The following is a 16017-nucleotide window of genomic DNA, read 5'->3' as shown; positions in this document are numbered from 1 at the left end:
CTGGAAAAAAAACATTTAGCACTGTGTAATAAAACTACTACCTGACTGACAACTAAAACCAAAATCTTTTAGCATTGGCATTTGATATGCAGAAAGTTATTTGCTCAGATATGAAAGGATCTAATAATCCCTACTGAATTGCAGCATTATATTGATGACGTTCTTAAACCATAATGTTATTCATAATCGAGGCAGAAGCGTCTCAATTTAACCAAATTACCACTTGAAAGATATTAAAGAGTAAGTGCTCATACACTGTAGTAGCTACTCAGACAGTATGATAGAAGCCATATGTGGATATAATTTTTTAGTTTTGTTTTAACACTTGTTAATTAAGGTGGTTGTAAATTCTAGTGTAGAAACTACACAAACATTTGATTGAGGACACAAACACTTGCTTCTACTTATGTTTGATCGCAGGCTGTAGCCGAGGTCTAAATAATGACATGTTTGTGTCCTGTACGGACAATAATTTATAACTGTATTAATTAATGTGCTAAAACACAACTAAATGTTCAGGTGCAAACATAATTGATAAAGGTAGGTAGGCATATATAGATTCCATTAGAGCCCAAAGAAAAGGACTTTGCACTGATATATGACAAAAACTTATGGGCCAAATTGTTAAACAGGTTTCCATTTAGTCTCTAATTTTGCAGGTACAATCAACTACAAGTCCAAATTATTAGATTTAGACATCTAATTACTTCATTTGTGACCATAATTGAGTAGCAACGACAAAATCATATTATTTATGCCTGCAATTGGTTGCAAATACATAATTAGAGGCAGTCTTTAAAATGTGGCCCTGTATTATGAAATGGAAACAATTTAGTCAAATCTGTTTACTTTTCTACAACTTGCATAGCTTCACCTGAGGTGTGAAGTGATTGATTTATACAGAAAATGGAAGCCTCCTCCTCTCCTGTCCTTTTCCTTCCAGAGTGTTGAATTTGGAAGACTTTCCTCACTTCTCTCTGCTAACAGCCTCACTGGGCAAAGCTCCCCGGGAAAGACAGCCCATCTTTGGTCTCAGCTTGTCAAAAAACTGCTTCAATGGTGGTAACTATGTCATTATTTACCCCAGCAATACTGGTCTTGGACCAATTGTCATAACCTAGTCCCAGATTTGGACCTTAGCGTCCAAAATATGGGGGTTAGCATGAAAACCTCCAAGCTTAGTTACCAGCTTGGACCTGGTAAAGCTGCCATCACCCAAAAAATTAGAGTGTTTTGGGGCACTCTGGTCCCCCCAAAACCTTCCCTGGGGACCCCAAGACCCAAATCCCTTGAGTCTCACAACAAAGGGAAATAAACCTTTTCCCTTCCCCCCTCCAGGTGTTCCTGGAGAGCTACACAGAAGCAAACTCCGTGAATCTAAACAGAGGGAGTCCACCCTCTCTATTTCCAGTCCTGGAAACACAAGCACTTCCCTCTTCACCCAGAGGGAATGCAAAGTCAGGCTAGTAAATCTAACACACACAGATTTCCCCCTGACTTCTTCCTCCCACCAATTCCCTGGTGAGCTGCAGACTCAATTCCCTAGAGTTCCCCACTAAAGAAAAACTCCAACAGGTCTTAAAGGAAAGCTTTATATAAAAAGAAAGAAAAATACATAAAAATAGTCTCTCTGTATTAAGGTGACAAATACAGGGTCATTTCCTTAAAAGAATATTGAATAAACAGCCTTATTCAAAAAGAATACAATTCAAAGCACTCCAGCAACTATAGACATGTAAATACAAAAAAACATATAAATCACTATCTGATCTTTGGTACTTACAACTGGGAAACAGAAGATTAGAAAGCAGGAAACAGAAATCACTTCTCATAGCTGAGAGAGAGACAGACCGAAGACCAAGAACAAAGGACTCACACACAAACTTCCCTCCACCCAGAGTTGAAAAAATCCTGTTTCCTGATTGGTCCTCTGGTCAGGTGCTTCAGATACTTATTTCCAGGTGAAAGAGACGTTAACCCTTAGCTATCTGTTTATGACACCAATACCACACAGCTTCATAACATATAGTACTATGAGAAGACAAACACCTAAGATAGGCTGAAATTTTCCTTTTCTTTCAGCCCTTCCCTGACTTACCCTCAAATTGCAAATGACTGTAGTAACTATTGACTAGATTTATATGGGAAAAAAGTAATAGGAGGAATAAGAGTTGCATTAATTTGTTGCACTAAATATTGAGTAAGTTAATTTATGCATGCTCCATGTAGGCAAATTATTTTAGATTGCTGCAGCACAGAAGGATAAACAGTGGCTGCTGCAAACTATACACTACATACCAAATCTGGTTCCATTTTTATATCGTACATAAAAGGGTAGAGTCCACTGATTGTTATGGAGCAGGTTTGCTGGGTGACATTGCTCTGATAGATTCTTACCTTGGGTTGCAATGTAGTGACTTGGTCTTTGATAGCCCTAAAACAGAAAAATAAGTTGGTTTCTATACTTTAATACCAACCAGAGCAAGCTAGGGAGGGGAAAATGAAGGCATAATGGACTGTAAGACAGCTTAGCTATAGAAAACCTTTTCAGAACAGACTAGTAGCTAAGAACTGTGTATAGGTCAGGGGCGGCTTCGTCAGCCCAGGCAAGTGAGGCACAGCCTAATTAAGAATTCCCAAAAGGTACAAAACACATTTTGCATACTCTTTTTTAAAAAACTGATAAATATATACAGATTTAAAGACAAATTATGATTTGATTTAAAAGTCACAACTCTCTCTCTCCCCAGTAGCGAAATGCAGTACCAGAAAGTTTGAAGGACATAGTGCTGTTCAGATCTTGGTATAGCTAATTGTGCTTCAGGAAGCTGCCTTGTTATCATGGCAATTTACCACACCCACAAGTCACTTTTTAAAGGTGTTGCTATGGTAACCACTGCTTGGTGAGGCCATGGGCAGGATTGTAGCAGTTAGGCCCAGGAAGCAGGGAGTTTGCAGGGGACAGGCCCTCTGGCTTCTTGCACACACTGACCTCACTCCTTCCCCCCCAGCCTCCTCCCCCACAGGGTGAGCTCAGAGTATGTTAGAGAAGCTGCTGCTGAGCCCTGCAGCCTACTTCATGTTCCACCACCCCATGCAAGCTGGGTAGCAGTGGCAGTGGTGGCAGGTTCAGCTCCCAAATCTGCCTGCTGTTTCTTCACTATCAATAAGGTAACCTTTATTTCTACCCCGGGGTAGAAATAACTATTTTGTGATTTGTGCCTCACCTGTCAAAAAAGTCAAGAGCCGCCACTGACTAGCTCATAACAAACAGATCAATTAAGTCTGAAAAGGTTCAAATGGTAACAAATAAAATGGAAAAATTAACATTGAACCTGAGCATACTTGTACTGTAACAGTAAAAATTAGTGTAGTCAGGTCACTAGGGTTATTAATTAGTCCTTTTTTGACACCCCGTTTCTCTGCTGAGTGCATCGGGCGGCTTATTTTAAATTTAGTGAAAATGATCTTTGCCTTCACATCACCAAAAGTGATTAGTCCTTGTTGCCATAAGCAATGAAACAAGAATATAATTTTCATTTTCTTATCAAAATAATTTTAATTACAAATGCACAAAAATGTCTATTAGAGCCATACATAATAATAACAGAACATTCCAATGTTAGAGCTGGACAATGTGTGTGTGCGTAAAATGAATGCCCTGCTGCATTTGGGTACAATAGAAAGTTTTGCAAAATGTTTTCAATATTATACAGAGTCTGTGCCTGTGTATTATATTGCACATGATACACACATGTATATACACACACACATATACAGAAACAAACCTGTACAACTGAACCCTTCCAGCTAGCTGGCTAAGTTCTAGTGCTTGCTTGTCTGCACATCATTATCAACTGTCAATTATTAGCATGTGAACTGCAAGATGAATGGATCCTGTACTAAATTAACTCGTAAAAAACTTATTCAGGCTGGTACTAGTAATAAGATAGAAAGATCAGGGTTGTAGGAAGGAACTAAATTTAGTAGAGCTAGTATGAGAGGAAGTGGTATAAGTGATGTGATATTCTGTGAGAATGTGAGAGAAATAACCATAGCTAATTGCTGGGTTATAGTCTTACTAAGCCAACAGGGTCAAACATTCATTAGAGGAATCATGGATCTTTATACTCCTTGTATCCCCTTGTTGCCACTAAACTGACAGATTTTCACATATCCATGCAATTTGAACCCTCTCTCTGAGAACTGTTTAATCATCCTTGCCAACGATTGATTACCTTCCTTTGCAGCTCATAAAAATCCTTCTGAACAGCATTTTATTTGTGTTTTTAGAATGGACTGGCTTACTCAATATTCTTAAAAAACACCCCAGGAAGGACAATCCAATCCCCCATGAGGTTTTAATACCCAGCTCCAACTTCAAATTACACAAGTTTAACACAGTGCTATACTCTCTTTATACACCGTGTTTTCAGGAACAAGTAAAAAATATTTTCAGCAAAGAGCCAATGTAAGTTTGTGGTCTTCCGCCTTGGTTATGATGAGATAGTGTTTTTGTCTACATGGGATAACAATACCTCTGAGAAATGGAATTTATCACATATCAGGGGAAACATTTTGTGGAAATCCTTTGTCAAAATATCTCTGGTCCTACTCATATCACAGTAGCGGAGATAAGAAATTCAGTGCTATACGTGTAGCAGAAACTTTATATCCTAGAAAGTCTCACGTTTTACAAACCACCACTGGAAGGGAAAATAGTTAGTGTGGTGCTACATATAAAAGAAGCTGAGAAAAATACAGCCCTTTAAAACACACCCGGTAAATACTCTGGGTGATATTATTTTTACAGGTCTTTCATTCATCCATATTATTTGTCCTCCCACCCTCTTTCTTCTCAAGGTTTCGGTTAAACAAGGTTATATTTTCTGGACCAATATACATGGCAGATCTCTTAAGATTCCTGTTCCTTTGAACTCCTGACAAAATGTGGAAATTCAAATTTGAAAAAAGATGTACAGTGGCATTATGTAGAAATCAAGAAACTTATACTACATTTCTAAAATACTATAAATATATATGTTTGTGTATATACTGTATAATATCCAATTGTCACCTGAAGATCAAATATTAATTACATATTCAGCTTGATGACTATTGCCCTTAAGGAAATAAATAAGGCTATCCTCCCCAACTCCTTTCCAAGCCATCTATTAGAAACACCACTTTGATACATTTTCAGAACCACTACTTTACAGCATACTATCCAGCTTCTCACATAAAAATAGGAGGGGAAAATAAAAGCTAGTAACCAAAACCATCCAAAATAAAATTTAAGTTAACAGCAACTTTTCTTAAAGAGGAAGTTTATCTGGTTTATGTAACTATACCTAGAACTATGTTAACAGTCTAAGCGATCTCTTTAACACAGGTACATACATAAAGTATTTACACAAAAGAAAATGGGAAAAAAAAGAACAGATATTACATGAGGTAAATTAAATGAAGCATGCGTTGATATCTAGTAATAAAAATAGAAAAGTAAAGTAATTAAGAACAATGTCTATAGCAAATATTTACAATAGGATGCTGTTATTCACATATAGTGGTACTTACATCCCTGTACAGCCAAATCTACAGCCCAAACCAAAGTCAGATGTGAAAGAAAGCACAACAATGTCAGTGAGTACTGGGACGTAGAACAAGGAAAGTGTACATTTTGTTCTTAATAAAAAAAAAAAAAGCTTTCAATAACTTTGTAGGCATAACATGCAAAAAGTTTCACACACAGAAGCTAGCAGGGTAAAAGGGAGAAATCCATGCAACCACTTACATCTATATAGTTTGCATTAATGTAATCTGAAGAAGGATCATCCTCAACAGGTTGCAAAATCACTCTGGAGTGGTCATCTGTAAATTTAATATAAGAAAAAAATAGGTAACAGGAGTTCCTTCAGACCTGGCTTGAATATAAATATTAAATAAATGGCAGGCAACTGTAAATTAGAATGATCTAGTGCACTGGAAAGGCTTCTGAGGAAACTACTAGTGCTTGACAATTTAAAATCTTTAAAACGGAGGGATTACCTCATAGTTACACAGAGAAGGGTCTTTTGTCTGAGGGTCTGAAAGTGTTTCACAATGGTTAATAAGTTCCATTACCCCGTGTAGCTAGTAGGTATCACAATGATACATAAGGTAAATAGAGGCAAAGAATCTGTGTGATTTGCCTGAAGTCACAAAAGAAGTTAGTGGCAGAGATGGTAAACTAGAAACCCAAAAAGTCCTGACTATGAGTCCTTTGCTCCCAGCATCATGTAACTTCATATATAGCTCCTTAAAAAACTGCAATGTTCATATTAGCAACATGCTTTCAATCATTTAAATGTGATGAGTGGCATTATTACTGCATACACAATTCCCATATAAAATATTAATAAAATATGTTTACCCCGTGTTTGAATCTAAGACCTGGTCTACACCCCTTTAGTGGCATATTTAAGCTTACCTAACCCCCAGTATTGAGAGTGTTAGGTGGACAGAAAAATTATTCCGTTGACCTAGCTACAGCCTCTCAGGGAGGTGGATTACTTACACCAATGAGAGAAGCCCTCCCGTTGGAGTGGGTAGTGTGTACACTGAAGCGCGATAGTGGCGCAGCTGTTCCTCTGTAGCATTTTAAGTATAGACATATTCTAAGCTATCAAAAGTATTATGTCTAAGGATTCGAGAGAGACAGGACTCCTTGCTCCAAGCCATCAATGTAAAACACACCTGTGTTACACAACTGGGGTTCAGACACAGTGGCTACAAACAACAACAACAAAAAGAGCGTGTGGACAGTCTGATATACTTTAACCTGTAATACAATTATAGGTGAACAAAACTACAATTAATGTAACATTCAAAGGGATTTTGTTACTCTGTCACTTTCACATGTTTAATCTCCACATGCATTTTATGTACAAACATAAAATTAAATACACATTAGCGAAGGGAAAGAATCTTTGACAATGGCACAAATTCTGAAGATAGCACTGTATTTCTGCCCTGATCAATAATGAGCATTTGATTTTGTAAGCAGATGTGCCACTGCATTTTTTATTTTTACTTTAAAAAGCTGTTCAATAAATACAGCAGTATATGACAATTAATATCAGCACAGTCAAACACTGACCCCAAGCCATCTAGGAACTTACATGCTATAATGTTTCCATATCGGTTCTTTGTTCTGTTTTGATCCTTTTTAGCGACATCCCAAGATGCTGACTGTCCCTCAAAGAAACTCTATTAAAAATAACAGATAGATAGATAGATAAGGAAATTAGTTTAGTAAAACCTATGTAATTTTTTAAAACAACATTGCTAAAGATATCTTTTTTAGGATAGCATGATTATGTCCTGACAATTCTCTATCATAAAAGAATCTCAGCTTTGATTATCTGATCTGTCACTCACTAGCTTCCTTGATAGCAGAAGTAGAAATGTAGCTATAGGAAGAGGGAGAGTCTCTCTCTCAGTGATCCCTACAGGCTAATGAATCAGTCAAGGACTGATTTCCAAAGGGATTTCAAACCCAGTCCTCCTGGCCCAAAATAGAGGGAGCTATGATGGAGGCTTGATGGAGGGCTGGAAATGGATGGTCAAGTGCTCAGCAGTCTTCACAAGGTGGGGAGGAAGGAAAAGAAGAGGAATCCCAGATGAAATATACACAGACTGACCCTCCCCACTCTTATAATGTACCATAATATATTCAGATACCTACTGCCTGTTCTATAATTTTTCTTAGAATGGAGCAGGCATTACTCTTGAACATAGCAACCATGAAGACTCCTCCTAAAACTCTTGCTGTTCGTGCTCTAATTTTAAAGCTAAAACTTTAAAACTACTAGCAAAACATTTTCAAACTCCTCTCCATATTGTGAAGGGTGTAAAATAAAGGTTGCTATCTCAGCGATGGCAGATGAGACTTTTCTCTGTGTTCTTTTCCATTGCCCACAACATGTATTCCATGCTTCTATCTAATTGCTGAAGGCATGTGCCACTATAGCTTCCTTTCTGGGTGTTGTGCTGCCTCTACCTGGGAGATCAGCCACAGAAACAGAACAGTTACTATGGAAACAAACTTAAAAGCACATTCTCCACCACTGGCCCACGTTAGGGCAAGGAGAGATGATGCAGGAGACCATCCATCAGAAGTAGAAATCAGGGACTAAACTAGTCACTGCTCTTTGTGCACTATGGAAGCACAGCCCTAAAATGAAGCATGGTATAAGAAAACACTGACAAAGGGGAAAATGCATGTAAGTGAAGAGGGGAAATGGCAGGGGTATGATAAAAACAGCTATTAGGTCTTGTTCTCCTATTATATACATAAGTAGATGGGGGGTGGGCTCTAAATTTAATCAGCAAAGTTTACCAAGCAAGTGGTTACCTCATTTTAAATATAGTTGTAATTGTATGCAAAACTAGGCTGTAACACTTTACTGGCTGTACTGTTTCTGACATTCTAACCTCACAGAATCATCCCAGAGAATCCAAAGCCAGAGGTGGAGGAGAGCTATCTGTCCATCTGTACTCACCCTCCACCACCAGTGCTGGATTTTTCACTGTTGGACATGTCTAGCACTTAGTCCAGACTACTGTCATTTGGAATGTTTCAAGTAATAGAACTCCTCTCCCCACCTCATTCTGGGATTATCCCACTACCTAATACATCTCCCTGTCAAATTTTCTTTCATCTCATTACAATTAGTTTAATCCCTCTGCAACCAAGAGCCCTCATTGCAAACAAGATACTGTACTCACAAGGGGTTTTTCTGATAAGAATAATTCATAAATAAATCACTTAAGTTCTACCTCATACTCCTCTTTAAAACCATAGCTATCAGATGTCTTCATGAGGTTAATATGTTGCAGCAAATCAGCTACTCTGATGGCCGGATGCAGCTGTCCAGTCTGGTAAGGGGACTCTGTTCCTTCACAAAGGTAGCGAGGGACATCCAGCAGGCGACTGGACTCGGCTGTTGCACTGTGATTCTCATCTGTGGTTACAAAAACCCAGAGAAGTAAGTAACATTTATTCTAACACTAGTGTATACACCTAAAATGAATCAACTACAGTAAAATTTTCAGCCTATTATTGAAACAGAGACTTACAGTTTCTCATCACTTCACCTTCCCCTAAAATTTCTGACTGTGCAAGCCAGCACCTAGCGCACTCAGGGTGTTAAATAAATTTATTTATTTGATTGCAAACACACTGAAAAGATTGAGATTCTCTGTCCTGTAGAACAGAAGGTCTAAGGATACTTCATTAAAAAGCTAAAAAGGTAGTTTTTAATGGTCACTTTTTAGAAACTTTTCTGAAACAAGCTTATTTAATAAAGACAACAAAACTATGAAATAAGCAACATAATGAGGATAGCTCTTCTGTGCTCCCAGCTCACCATGGTTCTACATCCAGAATCAGTGAGTTCAGATCCCAGTTTAAAAAACAAACAACCCAACCCCACCAAACATTAGATTACAGATATATCATTTGTTATTAAAAAATCTTCATATTAGGGTTAAGCCTACATAATCCATTTGGGATGCAGAACCAACACATACAAAAGTGGAGACTTTAATACTATCATTGTGCCACCGATCCTTCAACTGAACAGCTGAGTTGTCACGTGCCCTGATTTTAGCTGGACACTCTCCATTTTAAGTAAAGAAAAAAATACTATTTATAAAATTAGTATGTAACAATCCTCTCTTCTTGAAGGACTCCAAAGCACTGCTCAAATCTAAACTGATGTATGAACTCCATAAGGGGATCACTTCTTACACTACTGACAAGGAGTCAACAACTTTTGTGAAACGCTAATAGCATACAGCAATTCTACTGATTGGTTAGCACAGGAAGTAAAGGTGAATACCACTTTCAACATTCCAATTAAAATTACAGGTGGTATTTAGGAAGATAGAATGTAATACAGAAACCAGATTTTGGCTACTGGGCCAACTCAAAGTATGTTGCTGCTGTTTTCATGTTTTCTTAGGCAAAAGCTGATTTATCATTCCAAGTCATTCCATAAGAGATCCAACACCCATACATGCTACTTTACAATCAGTCTACTCCTGTCCCTTCCAAAGAACCAAGCAGAAAGCCCTAGCAATATAGCCAGCATTTTAAGGTCTGGACAGCATTTAAATATTCTCTACAATTCTGCCAAAGGTGCACACAACTTGAATGCTGTATCAAATGCCATCTTAAAGTAAGTAACCTCGCTCTGTAAGCTGTTACACAAGAGTTGCTAATTTCAATACATTTATGCCTCATTAAACCCCCTAACAGCATGAGTGACATGTACCAGTCACTTTTACTGTGGTATTATACATATTAAACCATACACATTTCAAACATTCTCTTGATGTGCAGTTCTCTATAGTTTCTTCCAATATACTTACCAGTAATAGGCACTTTAACCCATTGAAGCAGCAAAAAAAACAAAGAGTGAACAAGAACATAAGAAATTAATTTGAAGTCTGTATTAGATTAGAAAATGACTAAACGATAAATAGCATTAAAAGTTATGAGGCTTTATAATATTTCAAATAGTTTCTAAAACATAAGGGGTATATCACGCCATCAATTTTTAAGTAGAGCTCCCCACTGAATCCAATGGAATAGTATGGATCTAAGAAAACCAAAATTATCAGAGTAACTTACTACTAGATAATGTATACAGAATGGAATGAGACCCTAACGTGCTGAAAACGAACTAAAAAAATCATTCATATGTCTCGTACCACTACAACCTAACACAACCTTTAGCTAACATAAGACTTATTTGCTATAGTTCTGGTCATATGAAAAACTGCTCATCTGTGAAAAACAAATGAAAAGTATGCCGAGATGTGAATACATACAGAAACTATTAAATTCTCCTTCAATTAACCTCTAAGGCTTCCTCTTCACAGTTATATGTCACAGTATAGTTTCAACAGATTTACCATTGGCTATCTACAAATTTGTTTCACCTACATGAATTAGTAGTTTCAGTAGTTCTAATGTCACTGCAAATATAGTTGGGCATGGCCTACATGAATAGTAAAAGCCTGAGATAATGTGTATTAGAAAAAAGCCTCCCAAAGAAACACATTAGGGAAAGTTCAATTTTTAAATACCACTCAACCAGTAAGTCTAATTTTGCTGACTTTTTAGTAGTAAAGCAGCCTTGGTAACTGACTGAACTCTAATATCATTCATTAGATTATATCAAGTCAGAAAACGGGACACAAATTTTATTTTTCCACTGCATTTTTAAAACCATTTTCTAAAAAACAAAGTCCTTCAATATTGTTTGTTAAGCCAAAAATAGAATAAAATAAAATAAAAAAATAAAACAATACAAAACAAAACCTCTTCAATTTTTGAAATAACTCCAAAGTCACCACTGCCTACGACTCAGAGGCATTTGAAAACTGTAATTACATAAAGGGTGGAAAGCACAAATCAAGATTTTATTAATCTTTCCTGCATATTAGATATTTAATCTCCCCTTCCTCCTAATTCTTTAGTTAGAAAATAGAGCTTGGGGTGCTATCTAATCATAATACAGGTTTTTGTTTTGTTTTTTCCCCCACCAGGTTCTAGCCTTACAGATCGATTCATCTGGATTAGTCCTAGTGCCACGGGGAGTGAATACCTATAACATTTTCCAACTGTTATCATTTTGCTCCTATTCACTTAGCACTCAGAGTAATTTTAAATGCAAGAATTAAAGAATTTTTTTTTTGCATTGACACTTATTTCAACTTTAACTGAGCTGATAAACTGAGTACAGAGTTGAATATACCTGCATTGTCTGATAATAGCTTGGCTACCTATTATGTAAAACAAGCAGCTTCAATACTGTATACAATGTATTTGTTGTCAGAGCTATAAACCATGCAAGGAAATGAAATCCATGCAGGAACAGAGGATGAAGGACTAGATCCTCACCTAACACAGCAGTCGGCACAAGTGGATCATTGGGCACTGCAGGAAAACAAAGCTCATGAAGAAATACATTACCCTCAATTAGTGTATTTTTAAGAAGCAAAACAACAACATGATAAAATGCACAGTGAAACTCTCATTAATTTTGTTACAGCAAACAGAGACTGAATACTTCCAGTTTACTTGACATTATACCTAACAGAGGGGAAAAGAGATCTCTTATGTGCAGTATATTTATATTAATAGCCAAAACAAAATAAACTTCAGCTGCATTAAATTAGGCAATGATGTTCCTATGTATAAGATACAAGCAGAAGAGATTCTTATTTGCAATGAAGTCAATTCAATAAGCTTTTATTCTTGGAAGGGACATGGTCCCTCACTAGTCTTCATTAGCAGTGACATAATAGTTCACTTTTACAGAACTATGCCTTTCTTTTTCAACCCAACCCATCCTTTAATGTGCAACATTTACCCAACACCCCAATTCCAATAACAAAAGGGTGTTCCTTAAAAGCTTGACAATTATTTTAGAAAATTAAATAAATATTTGCAGTTAATAGCTTCATTATTTGCAGTACTCAAGGTATTTCCTATAGTACGTACAGGGAAAAGACAAAGAAACGCTACACATACTGATGTAACCACACCTTAGTTAAAACTGGCAGGATTTTACAGGCCCTGATTAGAGCTGTTGGGAGAAATGTATTCCATTTCACGGACGATTCTGATATTTCAAAATCTGATTTGGAACGAGAATAAAAAAAATTCTATTTTTTTTGCAAAATGGAATAAAGTCAGGGTCATTGGGCAATCTGGCTGGCTGGCTGCTCCAAAGCTGCAGACTCTGGAAGCTTGGGAGTCAGCATTCCCAGGGCTTCCAGACAGGCTGCTGAGGAGCTGGGTGAGAGAGATGGCAAGAAACCAGGCAGGTTGCCAAACTTGCCTGGCAGGCAGGTTGCCATAGGAGCCCTGCCTGAGTTCTGTTTAGATTCTGACGAATTAGCAGTCGCTGGCAAAATTCTTTCCAACTCTAGCCACAGTTGTACACAGCCACTGGTATAGTACCTTAACTCCATACAGAAGTGGCAAGCTAGGTTGGTATTAAACTGAAATTGGATAGGAGATGCTTAAAGAAAGTTATCTCCACAGCATATTGAGCTGGACTGACCTGAACAGCGAGATCTAATGTTACCCCCCAATTTTGTTTCCTATATCACAATATAAGACAATGCTGCCAAACCAACAAGAGAGTCTCTGCTCAGAGTTCTAATGGCCTCCAAGTGCAGAAAAGTTAAAAACTAATTTTTGACATTATAACCTACATTTTAAATGTTTTCCAACAATATTAAGGAGCAATAATGCAACAGATCAAAGATCACTGTTATAATTACTACTCAGTTCTGAAATGAATCATGAAGTATTTGCAAGTACTGATATAGACTGTGATTCAGGAAAGCACTTAATCACATGCTTAACATTGACTTAAGTGAAACTTAAATGCCTTCCTGAGTCATGACCTTATAAGTACTGTAGTAAGGGAGTGTGTGTGTCTGAGGGGGGTGGGGGTGGGGTGTTGATCCTCAAAACTACACATTTCAGTAGTAACCTTTCCTGTCTTCAAAGAAATAAAAGTATGTAGCAAATCTCCAAGTATGCCAGCAAACATGCATTTTACAAAAGGATGGGAAGTTGAATTGTTGTTCCCTGTTGCAACCTCCTCACCTCCAAAAGAGAGAAACTTATTTGGAGCTCATGCAAAAAAATAAATAAAAGCTAATTGATTATGGTAACAGACATTGTGCAAAGTAGTCATTACTTAATAATTTGGTATACAATGCCCTTGCCTGGGTAAAGACTATTTTGGAATGCAATTTAAAAAGGTGCTATAACAAACACGGAATCGACTCTAGAAGGTGTACTAATCAGTACTAACTATAACTGGCTGCAAGTATATCAAACAACATGACACACTCCTATGGAAAAATACTCCCAACCCATTATACATAAGCATTCCTTTCTAAAGACTTTTACTTCTCTTATCTCCCACTGAAATCTACATTTGGAGATTGGTCCTATATACCAATGGTTCTCAACCTTTCCAGAATACTCTACCCCTTTCAGGAGTCAGATTTGTCTTTGTACCCCAACTTTCACAACACTTAAAAACTACTTGCTTACATACAAAAGTGTCACAGCACAGCATTACTGAAAATCTGCTTACTTTCTCATTTTTACCATGGAATATAAATATTGTACTTACATTTCAGTGTACAGTATATAGAGCAATATAAACAAGTCATTGTCTGTATGAAATTTTAGTTTGCACTGACTTCACTAGTGCTTTTTGCCTGTTGTAAAAGTAGGCAAATATCAAGATGAGCTGATGTAGCCCCTGGAAGACCTCCACATACCCTTGGTTGAGAACCAGTGCTATACGCAACAAACCAGAAAAGCACACTAATCTGTCTTTCCTATTCCCTTATAGCCAACTACAGTCAATAGGATCTAGCACTATCGTACTTACATCTGGGGCTGAAGTTATGAGAGTCCATAAATGTGATTGAGAGAGGATCTTCTGCATGAAGGGTGCTCTGATCAGCATAACTCCTATCCATTGCGTTCACCATGTGTGTCATTTCTTGTCTGGTGTTCCCCATGGCGTCCTTGCGTTTCTTAGCAAGTTTGCTGCCCAGCCAAGAACAAAGAAAACCCAAAACACCTTAATATTTGATGAAACATTAACACCTGCAATAGTAATTAATGGTGCATGTGAGTGGGGCTTGGTGGCAACAAGCAAAGGCCAATGATCCAATAAGCACAGCTGCAATTATATTTCCTGCTCTTTGAGAGAAAGAGAGAATATAATATTTATGCTGCATAAATACTTGCATATCAAAGAATCATAGAATATCAGGGTTGGAAGGGACCTCAGGAGGTCATCTAGTCCAACCCCCTGTTCAAAGCAGGACAAGTTCTTATTTCTGTACCTAATGATATTAATTTTTTTCCAGAGTGCAATTATACTAATATAAACAAATTAGAGGTTGTAGTTATATTTTAACTAAAATGATAAATAAGTATCATCTGTACATGCAATTTCATCAACCACCCCCATTTAAGTCTACATTTTGATTTTATAACTGGATAATTCATTTCCCTGTTCTTCCTAGTAGGAAAAGATCATTTTACCATTGAGATTACGTTATTAGCCAAGAAATCCAACAACACAACATAATGATTCAATGCAGATTAATGGTACATTTCATGTTAGGAGCTGCTCCTTCCCTTTACATACACAATACTAAATCGTATGAAATTTATCATTCCTGATGCTAACTTTTTTGTTCAGAAAAATCTGTATTCTATGCAGTATGAGAACACTAGATTTTTTGAATGAGTAACCACAGACTGTGACTGTATCACACACAAATGCCGTAGCACTCTGAACTGTATAGCTAAAACCAAAATTTAATAGTCGCTGCACATGAACTGCACATTGAGGAAATAGTTCAAGAAACTCTCCTTCTGAATGCAGCACTGCAAGTGACTTATTGCCCTTTGAAGTCAGAGCCGATAGGTTATAGTTGTCATTTTAAGTCTTAAATGTGCATTTAAAGTCTTTAATGTGCAAGGTATTACACAATGTGTTCTCTAGGTCTTTATGAATGATCTACATACATTTTATTATATTAATAAATATGATAAAATATTCAAAATTGTTACTGTAGTAACAACTACAGCTCAAAGCAGTTTGGCTAAGATAACCATTTAGCATGGTCTTCTTGGATGAACCACAAGCACCACAGAGAAAAGATATAATCAGCATAGCAAATACTGTATGTTGAAAAAATATTTTTTTTTAAAAGCAGTTTAATTTCATGATCTTTTTCTGTTCAAAAGCAATGTTATTACCATAGTGTTAAATGCTTTTACAATTTGCATATCTAGCTTATATTTCATGGGATAAAAGTTCTGTTAGAGCCTTCCAGTGTTGGCTGCAAAATTTCAATATTCTGCAGCTGCACAGGAGAGGTTAGTGAGGAAAACACTACTGCAGAATAGGG

General features: G+C 37.0%; 2 protein-coding genes across 14 annotated transcripts in view; one reads left to right on the top strand and one right to left on the bottom strand.

The window, feature by feature from the left end:
* Positions 1-16017, bottom strand: part of PTPRK (protein tyrosine phosphatase receptor type K) — a 616176-nt gene that overhangs the window by 21544 nt on the left and 578615 nt on the right. For 7 of the 12 annotated variants that reach the window (XM_050949436.1, XM_050949438.1, XM_050949449.1 and 4 more), the window contains 6 exons: positions 14478-14638; positions 8821-9005; positions 7161-7248; positions 5795-5871; positions 5578-5595; positions 2398-2434 (listed from right to left, as the gene is read on the bottom strand). In XM_050949436.1, coding sequence (XP_050805393.1) covers positions 2398-2434; positions 5578-5595; positions 5795-5871; positions 7161-7248; positions 8821-9005; positions 14478-14638 — 566 coding nt within the window. Of the gene's footprint in view, positions 1-2397; positions 2435-5577; positions 5596-5794; positions 5872-7160; positions 7249-8820; positions 9006-10416; positions 10429-11953; positions 11990-14477; positions 14639-16017 lie in introns of all 12 variants that reach the window. The other 5 variants (XM_050949440.1, XM_050949442.1, XM_050949444.1 and 2 more) reach the window with 2 other exon arrangements.
* LOC127049284 (uncharacterized) overlaps positions 1-16017 on the top strand; it is a 225808-nt gene that overhangs the window by 100931 nt on the left and 108860 nt on the right. The window lies entirely within an intron of this gene.

The sequence above is a fragment of the Gopherus flavomarginatus genome, chromosome 4 (genome assembly GCF_025201925.1).
Source record: "Gopherus flavomarginatus isolate rGopFla2 chromosome 4, rGopFla2.mat.asm, whole genome shotgun sequence".
Lineage (NCBI taxonomy): Eukaryota > Metazoa > Chordata > Testudines > Testudinidae > Gopherus > Gopherus flavomarginatus.
This window is presented reverse-complemented; position numbering and strand designations above follow the sequence as displayed.